This window comes from Elaeis guineensis, chromosome 11 (assembly GCF_000442705.2).
Source record: "Elaeis guineensis isolate ETL-2024a chromosome 11, EG11, whole genome shotgun sequence".
Lineage (NCBI taxonomy): Eukaryota > Viridiplantae > Streptophyta > Magnoliopsida > Arecales > Arecaceae > Elaeis > Elaeis guineensis.
Window position 1 is genome coordinate 111,340,964 of NC_026003.2, and position 14,100 is coordinate 111,355,063.

General features: G+C 40.0%; 1 protein-coding gene across 1 annotated transcript; it reads left to right on the forward strand.

Annotated features, from left to right (window-relative positions):
* Positions 1 to 1,235: 1,235 nt before the first annotated feature.
* LOC105054166 (cytochrome P450 704C1) lies at positions 1,236 to 10,969 on the forward strand. The gene is made up of 6 exons (XM_010935612.3): positions 1,236 to 1,644; positions 8,936 to 9,151; positions 9,272 to 9,556; positions 9,630 to 9,965; positions 10,080 to 10,283; positions 10,585 to 10,969. The coding sequence occupies exons 1-6, from the start codon at positions 1,345 to 1,347 to the stop codon at positions 10,762 to 10,764; spliced, it is 1,521 nt and encodes a 506-aa protein (XP_010933914.2). The 5' UTR covers positions 1,236 to 1,344; the 3' UTR covers positions 10,765 to 10,969.
* The last annotated feature ends 3,131 nt before the right edge of the window (positions 10,970 to 14,100 follow it).

Below are 14,100 nucleotides of genomic sequence, written 5' to 3' on the forward strand. Positions count from 1 at the left end.
GGGCTGGGAGAGAATCTCATATCATCAACCCATTTATTCTTAGGACGAAGCTCCACACTACTTGGACGGACATCATCTATGTGAGACATGAACTGTAAGCTGAAAGGATCTTCATCGAAGATGGCCATAGTCATCGACTGGATTCGGGATGAGATGAAGCAATCGAAAATCCATCCACTGCTCCATGATGTTTGGAGGTCCCTTCATCACGCCACCACATCATTTATCCTATATGTATTTCGGGAGACAAAACAGCGTTGTCAATTGGGCTACCTCTTTTGTTGTCAAGCACATCGAAGATTAATCTGGCATGAAGGTAACGATTGTTCTTGAATCTTGTGAGATATTTTGTATTCTGATTTTCTAAACTGCACTTATATTAGAATAATATGGTAGCTTGTTTGTTAGAAAAAAAAAAAGGAGGAGGAGGAGGAGGTGAGTACGAATTTAGGGGGCAAAATATGACTCGACCCGTCAATCCGATCCGTATTTGATCCGCTACAAACAGGTTTAGATTTAGATTAAACTAGTTTGGATCATAAATGGGTCGATCCATTTAACTCGTTTAATAATTGGATCGAATTTAAGTTTTAGATATCTGATCCGTTTAACCTGTGTAATATCCAGATCGAGTTGAGTCAGATAACCTATTTAATCTGTTTAACCTATTTCTGACCCATTTAACCCAATCTGTTTAACATGTTTAACCCATTTAAGATCCATTTTAATCTGTTTAAAATCTGTTAACGTGTTTTAATCCATTTAATCTGATTTATTTAATCTATTTAATCTAATTTAATCTATTTAATGAATGGATTAAATGAATAGGATCAGATATTTATTTAATAAATAAATAAAATTTAAATTTAAAATTTTAATTTATTTAATAAATAAATTAAATTTTAATTGATATTTTTTTGATCCAATCTATTTACGATCTGATTTATTTATAATCCAATACGATTCGATTGTCACGAATTGCTGTGGTGCGTGAGCGACCGTGTAGCTGTGGATGGCTATCATCGCAAGATGATCAGCACGTGCATGACCGTGCGATATACGCCACTCAGTGTTTTACGGCACCACGGGATCCGCGCACTTAAAGAATCCCACTAGTCCATTCCACGTGTTGTCCAATTGCGTAATGGGTGATGTAATTATTAATAAAAAATGTGGACAATGGCATCAAAGGGGAGAAGGGAACTGTCTCGCAGTCACCAAGTTCCAATATAAAATCTTGGTAGTCGGGCGCCGAAAAGTTGTCCTTCCCTTGGATCGTAGATCCCACTCAATTGCCAACACCCACCCCGTCCGTCCTCTCTTTCACTTGCCTTTAGAAAAGCCATGGATTTCTCTTCCGGTCTTGTATCTCTCTCCGCCACAGTTGCCCTCGGCTTGCTCGTACTGTATTGTGTCTCGAGAATCTTCCGTAGAGGCAGCAATCATAAGAAGAGATACCCTCCGGTCGCTGGCACCGTCTTCCATCAGTTCCACAACTTCCGCAGGCTCCATGACTACCATACCGAGCTTTCTCGCAAGCACAAGACCTTCAAGCTCCTTGCCCCTTTCCGCCAGCAGATCTACACATCGGATCCAACGGTCGTTGAGTACATCCTAAGGACCAACTTCCCAAACTATGGCAAGGTACGTATCTCTAGTAATTTATTTATTTTTGGAAGAATCGATTGGCCACAGACAGACCAGCTTTATTAAGGTAATGGAAGCTAGGTAATGGTGTACAAAAAAATGAAGATCCTAGTGTTTCAAGCCTCAGAGGTTTTTGTGTCTATCTTTACAGTAATATGATGGTGGCCCCCTTCTCCATGTGAAAGGAGTTTCTTGGTTTGATCTTGTTTAAGTGTTTGACCTAGACCACATCCAAAAAGGTATTGACCTGGGCACTTTCAGTAGATGCTGCCCTGTCTGTGAATCATAGAGGTAGTCATATCTATATCGTTTGTCTTTTCCATGAAATTGAAAATTCTATGCAACCTCAGTTGCAAAAAATATGAATAGTACTTGTAAATAGAAGATTCCATTGCTTTCATAGCTCATGGTCTCACCCGATCTCCCCAGTAACTCAGGACAGATCTTCAATTGGAGAAAGAGGATGCTATTATTATGATCTTGCCTGTGTCCACCCTACGCATGTCTGGTGTCACTCTTAATTAGTTCTAGAACAACATTTAGAAAACAGTATTTCCTCAAAAAGAAAAATAAAAAACTGTCCTTTTTTATAAGAGCATTTTGATTTGCATCTCATCACGTGCAAGCAACGTGCACCTTTCTGCCGATCTAATCCTCCCCATCCAATAGTCAAAGGTCAACATGCTCCTACCCAATATTTTGCTTCCTTTCCAAGTTCCAAGATCTAAACGAATTTATTTGTTCCCATCTGAGCAACTATAAACCGTATTCCTAATTAGTTGTCTTGGAACGAAGTACAACGCTTTTAATTTCACCTTCTTTTTTTTTTTTTTTTTTGATAAACAATTTCACCTTCTGTTTTGAGTGTTACTCGTATGCACCGGGCCTCATCTCTGTTGTACTATCATTTTATTAAGTTAATTAAAAAAAATGGAGACTAAAGAATAAATAAGGTGATCAGCTTTGGTGATGAACACGGAAGAAGATTCAACTAGAAAAACATGTAAAATAGTTGAAGAAGTTGACAATTTGAGGAAATTCAGACCTCCTACATGGGTTGCATATAAAACCATGGATTGATCGATATTAGGCTACAGAAGGCAACATAATAATAACTGCTAGAATTTGATACCTTGAGATTCGATTCACATTGAGTCCATAGCAAAGTCCGCAATGACGAACGAAGTCCAACAAGCTCAAAATCAGTCTAAACGGAGATCGAATGAAGGAGATATGCTCGATAGAAGATGACACGAAATCAAGCGGTGAAGGTCAGTGGCAGAATGGCAGAGCGGGGGCGTGCGGCAGTGCGCAGGATGGCCGCAAGCGCGCGGCCCAACACGTGGATGTGCAAGCGCGTGCAGTGCCGGCCCAAGCCCAGGAGGGCGTGTGCTGCACGGCCCGCGCAATATTCATCACACGGTCCACGTGCAGTGCGTGGACCAGTGGTCCACAGGGACCCGTATGGACCAGGCGAGTGTTTTCTTTTGGTTTCTCATAGTCCACCATGGACCGAAGGATGTTTTGGGCTGGTTTCTCGCAGTCTACGGCGGCTTTCGTGGATCGAAAAGTTTGGAGCGTTGTCGGTTTTGATCTGACGGGCCTAGGAGCTGTTTGGGTGCTGTGAGGAGTCCAACATCAATTTTGACTCCTATTTCTATACGGATTAAGGGCTTTAAAAGCTCCTGTTGACATAACAGAGAGTGGCAGCGGCTTTGGTTGTTCGGCAGAAAGCCCACGCAGCAGCAGATCGAGAGACGCTGATAAAGAGCAAGAGCAGGATGCTTCAGGCAGACTGTCAGGCAACGGATAACGGTCACTTCAGAGATTCAGAAGGGTCTTTCTAAAGAGAGAGCTTTTGTGAGGGAGAAATTGAGTGTACGAGAGCTAAAGGTGTAATCTCCTCTTGTAATTTTTTTTTTTCATAGTGAAGCTTGCATGTCCCGTGGAGGCGAGCTTTTTGGCTGATCTACGTATTTGATTGTTTTTGTTTTATTTATTCTTTCTTCCTCTGCGATGGATGGTATCGAAAAGGTCCTGTAGAGGTGTGTCCTGACCAGACATCCCCAACAAATGGTATCAGAGCGAGGCGGTACCAGAATGCAAATTGTGGTGGTGGTGAGCAAGATTGAAGATGGAGAAGATAGGATCAATTAAGATGGAGATCAACAGATTTGATGAAAAAAGTAATTTCTTTTTGTGGCAGACAAAGGTGAAGGACGTGCTTATCTAGCAAAGGTTGATCGATACTCTCTTGTGCGAGGAGAAGTCGACTACCATGAAGGTGCAGGATTGGAGGCAACTACAGATGCAGGTGGTGAGTATGATTCGTTTATACTTAGCGGATGAGATGGTGATCTATGTGCTTGGCAAAACTTTTTCGATGGTGCTACGGTCGAAACTCGAGGAGTTATATATGACTAAGTCTCTCACCAACATATTCTTCTTTTGAAGGCAGTTCTACTAGCTACGGATGATTGAGGGACAGAGCATGCAGGAGCATCTCAGTCACTTTCAAAAGATTCTCACCGACTTCCTCAGTGCTGGTGAGAAAGTTGAGGAGAAGACCAGGGTACTGATTTTGCTAGCATCACTTCCCTCTTCGTATGAGTCTTTGGTGACTGCTCTTCTAGTGAGAAAGAATATCATCGAGATGGACGAGATCATCATGACGATTTTTTAAAATGAGGTTCTCATGAGGGAGAACCAAGCTTCGAGCTTAGGTGGCAGCAGCTCAACTTTGATGGTTTTTGAAGGAGTAGGAGGTGGTAGACGGAGCGACATGAGATTGTGACGAGGGCGGTCCAAGTTCAGGATGAGAGACTTGAGCAAGATCGGATATTATCGATGTGAGGAGTTGGGGCATCTAACAAGAGATTGTCCTCAACTCAGTGATCGGACAAGGGCTACTGCAGCGATGGCTAGTAGCGACTCAGAGGGTGATGTCCTGAAGATATTTGACGAGATATCTACTTCTTCTCAATAGTAGATTTTAGATTCTGCATGCACCTATCATGTATATTGTAGAAATGAGCAGTTTGACTCTCTAGAAAGTAGTGAGGGCATTGTTTATCTGTTGGATGGATCGAGCTATGCGATCAGAGGTATCAGAATGGTCAGCTGGAGGACACATGATGGTGTAGTGAGGAGATTAGAGGAGGTCTGATATATATTCGATTTCAGATGAAATCTTATCTCACTGAGCAGACTGGATTCGAGAGGCTATAGGACGGTAGCTGGTGGAGGAATTCTGAACGTGTTGCATGACGATAGGATTATTCTGGAGAAGAAGAGGATGAGAAGACATTACTACTTGACGGAGAGCTCAGTGCGAGGTGGAGTTTCAAGAGTCAGGAAGAGCTCAAAGCGAGGTGGAGCTCTAAGTGGAGGTGGATCGAGCACGAGATACGGGACTCAGGAGGATGAGAGGCGATATCACAAGGTAAGATTCTTATTGCCGCAGGATAATATTCCGAATAGATCTTAGGTCAGAAGGAGCACAGCATACGACGGAGATGGGATCGAGCGGCCTAGCTCGACTCCTATGTTTGTCCATCTATGATCAGCAAGCGATTGTCCCAAGGCATGGGAACGAAGAGATCTTTTTGCTCTCAAAGTTAGGAGAAGATCGAATGCTGAGTCGAGGTAGAGATTGTTAGGATTTGATATTTCGAGATTCGATCCATATTGAGTCTACAGCGAGATCCGCGACGATGAATGGAGTCCAACAAGCCCAAAATAAACCCAAACGAAGATCGGATGAAGAAGATACGCTCGATAGAAGATGGCACAAAAATCGGAGCGATGGAGGCCAGCTGTAGGCTAGCGGAGCTGGCGCGTGCGGCGGCGCTCGGGATCGCTGCAAGCGTGCAGCCCAGCCAGCAGATGTACGGGAGCGTGGTGTGCGGCCCAGCCCCAAATGGGTGTGTTCCACGGGGACCCACATGGGTCGAGCTGGCATTTTCTCTTGATTTTTCGTAGTCCACCATGGATCGAAGGATGTTTTGAACTGATTTCTCATGATCTACGGTGGCTTTTGTGAACCGATTGCATGATCGGATGGCTTGGAACATTGTCGGTCTTGATCTGACGGGCCTAGGAACTGTTTGGGTGCTGTGAAGAGTCCAACATCAGCTTTGACTCTTATTTTTGCATGGATTCAGGGCTTTAAAAGCCCCTGTTGACAGAACAGAGAGCGACGGCGGCTTTGGTTGCTCGACAAAAGACCCACACAGCAGCAAACTGAGAGACGTTGACAGAGAGCAGGAGCAGGTTGCTTCAGGCAGACTGTCAGGCAATGGACAGCGGTCGCTTCAAGGATTCAGGGGGGTTTTCCTAGAGAGAGCTTTTGTAAGGGAGAGCTTCTTGTGAGGGAGAGATTGGGTGTACGAGAATTGAGAGTATAATCTCTTCTTGTAATTTTTTCTTTTTCATAATGAAACTTACATGCCCCGTGGAGGCGAGTCTTTTGACTAATCCATGTATTTAATTATTTTTGTTTTATTTATTCTATCTTCCTACTACGACGTATGGTATCGAAAAGATCTTATGGAGGTGGTGTCCTGGTCAGATATCCCCAACAATAACAATTAAACATACCACTTGATTTATGTTAATCTAAGTCACGAATCATGGATGATGCCGGTGAAATTATTGGAAGTCCATTAATTACCCTCTAATGATTCAATTCAATTAATTTTTAGTGAGACAAGTTAATCAAGTGAATTATTATCTGACAAATGGAATCATGCAACAAAATAACTTCTTTTCAATAATTCAGAGAACTACCATATGGCATTATGCTTTTCCACCACGACACCAAAAATAATTCTCTCAATAGTTTTGCTCACTCTTTAGGCTATAAGGTTTTCTAGGCTAAGGGAAACAAAGAGGCTTAGAATGAGTAAGAGGTGGAGTATAAGATCCTAAAAAGTATATTAGAGTGTACAAGATAAAAGTTTGCCTCTTGAGTTTAACTAAATTGTGGAGTATACTTTCGTTACAGGATTAAGTATGATATGTTGGACTTGACGGATCCATGTTAGTGCATGGTATAGCTTGGGTTGTCCACATGTGCGTTGGAAAGTGATAATTTCTCCAACTCGTTTTGTGTCCTTGCTCATCCTTGCTATGGAACAAAAATTCCATTATTCAGTGGACTAAACTGCTTCATAGCTAGGATGAAGATGTTGATGTGGATTTAAGGTAAAACCAAGACAAGTAGGGTTTTAACACATGAAAGAAGGTTAAAGTAACATCAAAGAAGGATATATACAATACAGGAATCTATACAACTCTAGATCAAAACTAACCCGACTATCAGACTTGTCCTTAGCAGTAACCATCTACCAAATCTCAAAAATACTTACAGATGGTCCACTAGGCTGTCTATTAATTGCATCAACATTGTTTTCTGAAATATTACAATACATGCAGAAGTCTATAAGACCAACGTCCCTCTTGTAGTTTTGATTTGCAGCCGGAATTCCGTTATTTAAGATTAGGACTTCTAGTAATGTGTTTACATTTGGACCTCTTCTCCATAGAGTTGGTCTTCATGACCGTGACCCCACGGCTGGAAGTATAACATCATTATAATACAAAATTATATTATGTAGTTTGGTATAATAATATAATAAAAAAGGATGTGATATGATATTATTATATTATTATAATAAAGTAATATGTTATGATAATGTATAATATAATATAATATAAATATAAGATCTTAGTACAAGTGTTTTGGTCATTATGAAAATCTTGTTAAATCAAAAATAGCTTTTCAACATCAGCCAAGCAGAGGTTTCGGGGAGTGCAGCTTCTCCCAATTGCAAACATTTTTCAGCTTTTTGGGGATCAGAAATCATCTTTGATTTTTTTTAACAAACACCAGTTCAAAAGTGCTTTTGGAGGGCTAAAAAGTGCCTATAAAAATGTTCCCAAATGGAGCCTTATTCTACTTTCTTAAAAGCTTTTTCCGTAAAAACTACTATTAGCCTAGTCCTTGATACGACTCCAGATGGTCAGTTTTGACGATTTGGTTAGGGCGCTGAAGCAGTTTAGACTTTTTATTAGATGATTGAGGTATGATAGCTATCGAGTTCGGACAAACTGGTTGGTCCTATTTTATATGCTTCATTTTCAAATTTATCTTAAGAACTACTTTTATGTTCATATATATACCTCCAAGGAAAAGAAATGATTATCTTTTTCTAAAAGAAAAGGTTAATAGATGTGATTAGGTAACTTTTTTTCTCGAGTGAGTGGTTAGATAACTTGTCGATGCCAAATTATGTCATTGTGTGTATATATAGTATTTCAGAGTTTAACTTACATGCGCGAAGGGATCTGTAACATTTTTCTGGCTATACAGTGGTTAATTAACTGCCACCATCCAAGAATGAACCATCGATCTTTTACGTATGCGAACCAGCTGATGAGCTGTTGATTGTTCTATGACATTCTTGAATGACTGATTCATTTCTATCTTGCTTGCTATGTTTGCATAGAGATTTGTTGTAAGTATTATTCCTTAAACTTGCGAAAGATAAACTGTATACATATTTTTGGAGATTATCAAGAAAACTTTAGGAAAAAATTCTCAGAAAGGACTAAATATTCAGTGTTTCTTTTGGTGTAATTTAAAGGATTCAAGTCACTCTTGTTTTATCAAGAAAATATATGGTTTGGTAGATGATGATTTCAATTTGGATGGTTGAATAGCATATGCTATTTCTAGTAATAGATATGTCACTCCCTTCAATCGCATCGCTCGATGTCTGGATGAAGAAGATGTTGGCTGTAGACTTAGAGAACCACTCTTCTTTCAGCCAACAAAAGAAAATACATTAGGCTTCAACAATATATATGGATTTAACTATTGGAATCATTGAGTCGTGCATTCAATGCTGTTTTGAGCAAGAATTTCCTAGCCTTTATGGCCACTTCTATCCAGACCATATGGATAATATAAACGCCACAATTTTCAAGATCCTACCCAAAATAGTATATATAAGATTAATACTTGTCCTGGGCACTACAATATTTACATTGGGCAACCAATATTTATCAGTTTATAGTCAAATAATTTTACAATATTTTTCTGCAAGGAACTTATCAGCGAAATGATACATAGTTTCTTGATTCTACATCATGTTTAAACTTAAAATGCTGCTTATCTTGGACATAGTCCAAATTATAGCAGATGAATTGTAGATCTTTATACTTATTTAGAGATTATTTGACCAACCTGGAATGTACATGATAATAATATGATAAGTTGTCACAGGGATTGTTTAACTATCAAAATTTGAAAGATCTATTTGGAGATGGCATCTTTGCAGTGGATGGTGATAAATGGCGCCACCAACGAAAGCTTGCAAGCTATGAATTCACAACAAAAGTTTTAAGAGACTTTAGTGGTGCAGTTTTCCAAAGCAATGCAGCCAAGCTTGCTCATATAATTTCTAAAAGTGTGATCGTTAATAAAATATTGAATATTCAAGTAAGTTCCAACTCCATCGCATTTCATGAATCTTTTCTAATTTTATTGCTTCGATATAACCAAGTCAAAGAAAGAAGAGACCATAGTTTAAAAGTGCTCATGATTTCAATATATCTACAGGACTTGTTCATGAAGTCAACAATGGACTCCATATTTAAAGTTGGGTTTGGAATGGATCTTGACTGCTTGCATGATTCTAATGATGGCAGCATATTTGCAAATGCATTTGATGATTCAAGTGAGCTGATTATGTTACGTTATGTTAATGTCTTTTGGAAGATCATGAAGCTTTTGAATATAGGTTCTGAAGCGATACTCAAGGAAAGAATCAAAGTGGTCAATGATTTCGTATACAAGTTGATCGATAAACGAGTTGAACAATGTTCAAATGGAAGAAATGATTTAGTAAGTGGATACTGGAATTAAATTATTTTAATACAAACATGCACAAGTTTATCTTGACCTCTTTCAATTATAGGTGAAGAAAGATGATATCCTATCAAGGTTTTTGGAGGAGAGCAAGAAGGATCCACAAAATATGACCTATCAGTATTTAAGAGACATAGTACTGAATTTTCTGATCGCTGGTAAAGACACCACAGCAGGCACTCTATCTTGGTTGTTCTATATGCTTTGCAAAAATCCTTCAATTCAAGAAAAGATATCTCAAGAAGTCAAGCAAGTAACTAAAGCTAATGAAGATGCAACCTTCGATGATTTCGCCAAAAGTATTACTGATGAATCTCTTAACAAGATGCACTACCTTCATGCTGCACTCTCAGAAACATTAAGATTATATCCTGCCGTTCCCTTAGTAAGTCAAAAGTAAAAATTATCTTTATCCATCCAAAGCTTAGTTAATACTGATTTGGTCATTATAATGCTGAAAAATGAGAGTCATTCCTCTTAATTCTCCCTTTTCTTGCAGGATAACAAGGTTTGCTTTTCAGATGACATTCTTCCTAATGGCTTTAATGTGAGGAAAGGGGACATCGTGTTTTATCAACCTTACGCAATGGGTAGAATGGAATACTTATGGGGTAAGGATGCCGAGTGTTTTCGACCAGAAAGGTGGCTCGATGATAATGGAATTTTCCAAGCTGAAAGTCCTTATAAGTTCACAGCCTTCCAGGTAAGAAAGCAAGAGGGTAATGCAGAAATTTCATTCTTCTTTGAATCATTCGGGTAACAATTTTTCTCCACCATTCCATTTTGGATATTTGATTTGCAATTAGACTACTTTACATTTTGATAATTTTCATTAGTCTAGTTTTTTTACTTTATAGATGGTCCATGGAATAAATATGCCGAATAGTCCGTGAATGAAGATTTTGATTTATTAGTCGTATTTGAATTAATTAATTGAGTTGCAGATGGCATGTCAAAGATCTTGATTGTCATAAATAACTTCTGAAATTCTGGTTTATATGTAGGCTGGTCCAAGAATTTGTTTGGGAAAGGAGTTCGCTTATAGACAGATGAAGATATTTGCAGCTGTCCTCCTCCGCTTCTTTGTATTCACGCTTAGTGATGAGAAAAAGGTTGCCAATTATAGAACCACCATAACCCTTCACATTGATCAGGGTCTCCATCTTCATGCTGTTTTAAGATAAAAATACGTAGAATAATGTGATCTGGTGTACCAGTAATTTTGTTATGCAGAAGGACAACTGACCTGAATATAATTAAGTGAAGCGTGTGTGCTGAAATCATTGCATGAGTTGTTCATGTACTTTCCAATAAAAAATGGAGTTTGTTCGTGTACTCGATATATAAAAATGTTGATGCATGGGAAAGATTTGCCCATTTTCCATAAAACGTAAACCTGCATTAGCCTGCGATCTCATAAAGACCTTGGAAGAAAACTATGAGTCCATAACATCAGATCATTGGTTAGTTACCCATGTCAGCATGGTAATCTGCTTTCTAGTTACCCTCATGGATCATATGGGCCATGGTGGCTGTATTCAGTGCATGAATATCCGATAGATATGGATGACTTGGAAGACACCGAGGATCCTCCCTTAGAGAATGAACTAACAGGACAAGAGCTTGGTGGTCACTCTCAACCACGACATTTGGAAAATCCTATTCATTAGATATCCTCTCAAGCCCTGAAGTCAGTTAATTAAGCAATCTTGCTATTTACGATGACCCCTTCTCTGATCATCCCGTCACTTGTTAAACATGACATCATCATTCTGGAGGAACGTGCTTAAACTGTTGGATTTATTGAGACAATGGTTCCGTCCGGTTGTGGGTAACGGTCACGTTACTCTCTTTTAGTATGATCACTGGATTGGTAACTACGAGCTCAGATCATTGTTCCCCAATCTCATCTTCTTTGCCATAAAGCAAAACTCTTCAATAAATGATTTCCTTCAGCAGACTAATTTCCACTCCCTTCAAGCATCCGATGAGCTCCCAAGCTTATATAGAGTTCCAGCATCTCTCGTCCATCATGCAGGAAGTATCCCTTAACTCTGAGCCAAATTTCTGGTATTGGAAGTAGGGTTCTAACGATATCTTCTCAATACGCTTGTGCTATAATTTTCTGAAGTACGGCGGTGTGGCTTCAAGATTAGGTAAAAGCTTTTGAAGGCTTCAAATTCTAGAGAAGGCAAAACTCTTTTTCTAGCTAAATTACCATGACAAAGTTCTGACTAAGGAAAATCTGCACAAAAGAGGAGTTAATGTTGCAGCTAACTGCCCCCTCTGTGATGAAAATAAGGAATCTCTAAATCACGTTATGCTGCAATGCCCTTTCTCTAAAGTTTACTAGCAGATTATCTTTTCATTGGTTGACATCCCTGACCTGCCATCATCTTTCACTGATGTTGGGACTCTTAGAGGCTCTCCCCCAGATAAAAACTAGTCCCCAGCACTGGAGTGCTTGTTCCTAACCTCAACTTGGTGTCTCTGAAAGGAACGGAATTCCAGAATTTTTCATTTCTTCGCCACCATGCCCAAGCTGCGGCGAAGACAACTATATATACATTTTCAGCTTGGCTTTCGGTTGCATCACATCCTAACATCAAAATATTGCTCTCTCAGCTTACTAACATCCCTTACCAAAGGTAGGAGGTGACAACATACCACGAGGACCGTGGATGGGGACCGCGGGAGATTGCATTTGAGAGATTCGGAAGATTCCTAAATTGCGACTGAATCTACATATGTTGCAGGCATTCGTTATCCAAGTTTCCGTTCTACATATGGGATTCATGGAGGCACTCTCCACCACTTTCCCAGGTCATGCTCTGAAGGAACTCCAACCGGAAGTGGATTGTCGGGTCAGCATGCCTGCCTTTGATCTCCTATTGACTCACGGTCGGATTTTTAGGAGAAGTTCGCAAACTGGGTCCTAACAGACTCTGTCAAGGACAAGATTGTGTCTCTGTAGTTATCACTCTGTCTGAACTTTCCCACAATGGCCTATATCCCTATCGGTTTTTAGGTCCAGGCATCCGTTTTGCATGGTTTTCTTTTTCATATTCAGGTCTCTATTTTCATGTTCAAGTGTTCATCTGCTCTGGCTCTGGGCTTTTGTTGTCTCCCTTATCTCGGGTGACTATGCCCTAGGCTATATTTTTCCTGTAATAGCTAAGTTATTATTATTAATATAGTTCTCTCTGGTGGAAGTATCTTACTTCCCCCATTTTCCTCAAAAAAAACATTTAGAAAATCCTTCCCCATGGCAATCATCTGTGCTTCTCTAATGGACCAAGCCTTGGGAAAATAGGAACCCAAACTGGAGAAGCTTTAACAATGATCTGTCATCCCAAAAGATCATGAACCATAATGCCCAGTCCTCGAACCTTTTTTTTTTTTTTTTTTGGTAAGGGTCTCGACCCTGCTAGAAACCACAAAAGGAGCAGACATAGCAGATCTTGAGTATGTCTTGAGTTCGCAAGCCCTGGAGAGCCAAAAAAAACCTTCTTTACTAGGGTGGAGCGAGTGAAGAGAGTAGAGAATAGCACAATGAGTCAATGAAATCCACTTTAGAACGACAAATGTTGTTCCGATTCGCTAAGCGATAAAATCCACTAGCATTTTCTTTCCCTTTCTAAAGAAAAGTTTGTCTCATGTGATCAATTCTGCTGACAATCCATTTCAAAAAGATGGATAATTTTGCCACCCCAAGAAAGAAGTTTTTGTTGTGAAAGATTTTTGACCACGTATGAATACGGCTGAAATAATCGAGATCATCGGAGCGACATTCCTGCAAAACAAGTTTCGATCGGAGTTGGCTCTGGTGAGGACCTCCGATGGACAAGTCAGGAATCTAATACAATAGAAAGAAGAGAGGGAGTTGTAAGAGAGCATAGGGTATATTGAGCATACGCGGGACATACTTGGGGGTCTCATCCTTATCTCCATTTATAGGGAGATTAATGATGATGAGCCTTACAAATTATGTCAGTTGGTAAGTCTGATGTACAGCTGGCAAAAGAGGCAACATGACATGGGCTGAGTAGGCACGTGGGTGGCGACTGGAATGGCGATGATATATTCTGACTTGATATATTTAGATAGAAGTCATTATTAACCCTGGGCCTATTTGAAAGTGGTTATCTGCTATTCAGTGCCCGATTCCTCTTTGGACGCCAAAGTTGCGGGACCAACAGGAGTTTCCGCTACTAAATGGGGGCATCGGCCGAAAAGAGAGATCGACCAATTGGCTCGAATTCATCCATACGCTGGTTGGTAGGGCTTAGGATCGACATCAAGGATATAGACACTGAAAGACCTCTCGCAAGATTCTGTTCGGAGAGTCAATATATAGAGGGTAACCTCTTAGAAATGATTAGTTGTAATAGTAAAAGCCCGCTGGTCTGATTAGGAGTAAGGATTGACCAAGAATCCCAAAGAACAGTTGCGCTTTTTCTGGTTCAATATTTGGTACCCGAAAGTTACTCTGGGGGAGATCGGTCATCGTGTAGTTCGAT

What these genes read in the sequence shown, in the direction of transcription:
- LOC105054166 (XM_010935612.3), top strand. Translation starts at nt 1,345, where the DNA reads ATGGATTTCTCTTCCGGTCTTGTATCTCTCTCCGCCACAGTTGCCCTC. An exon ending in ACTTCCCAAACTATGGCAAG is followed by an intron (nt 1,645 to 8,935) that starts GTACGTATCTCT and finishes AAGTTGTCACAG; the next exon opens with GGATTGTTTAACTATCAAAA. An exon ending in CAAATGGAAGAAATGATTTA is followed by an intron (nt 9,557 to 9,629) that starts GTAAGTGGATAC and finishes TTTCAATTATAG; the next exon opens with GTGAAGAAAGATGATATCCT.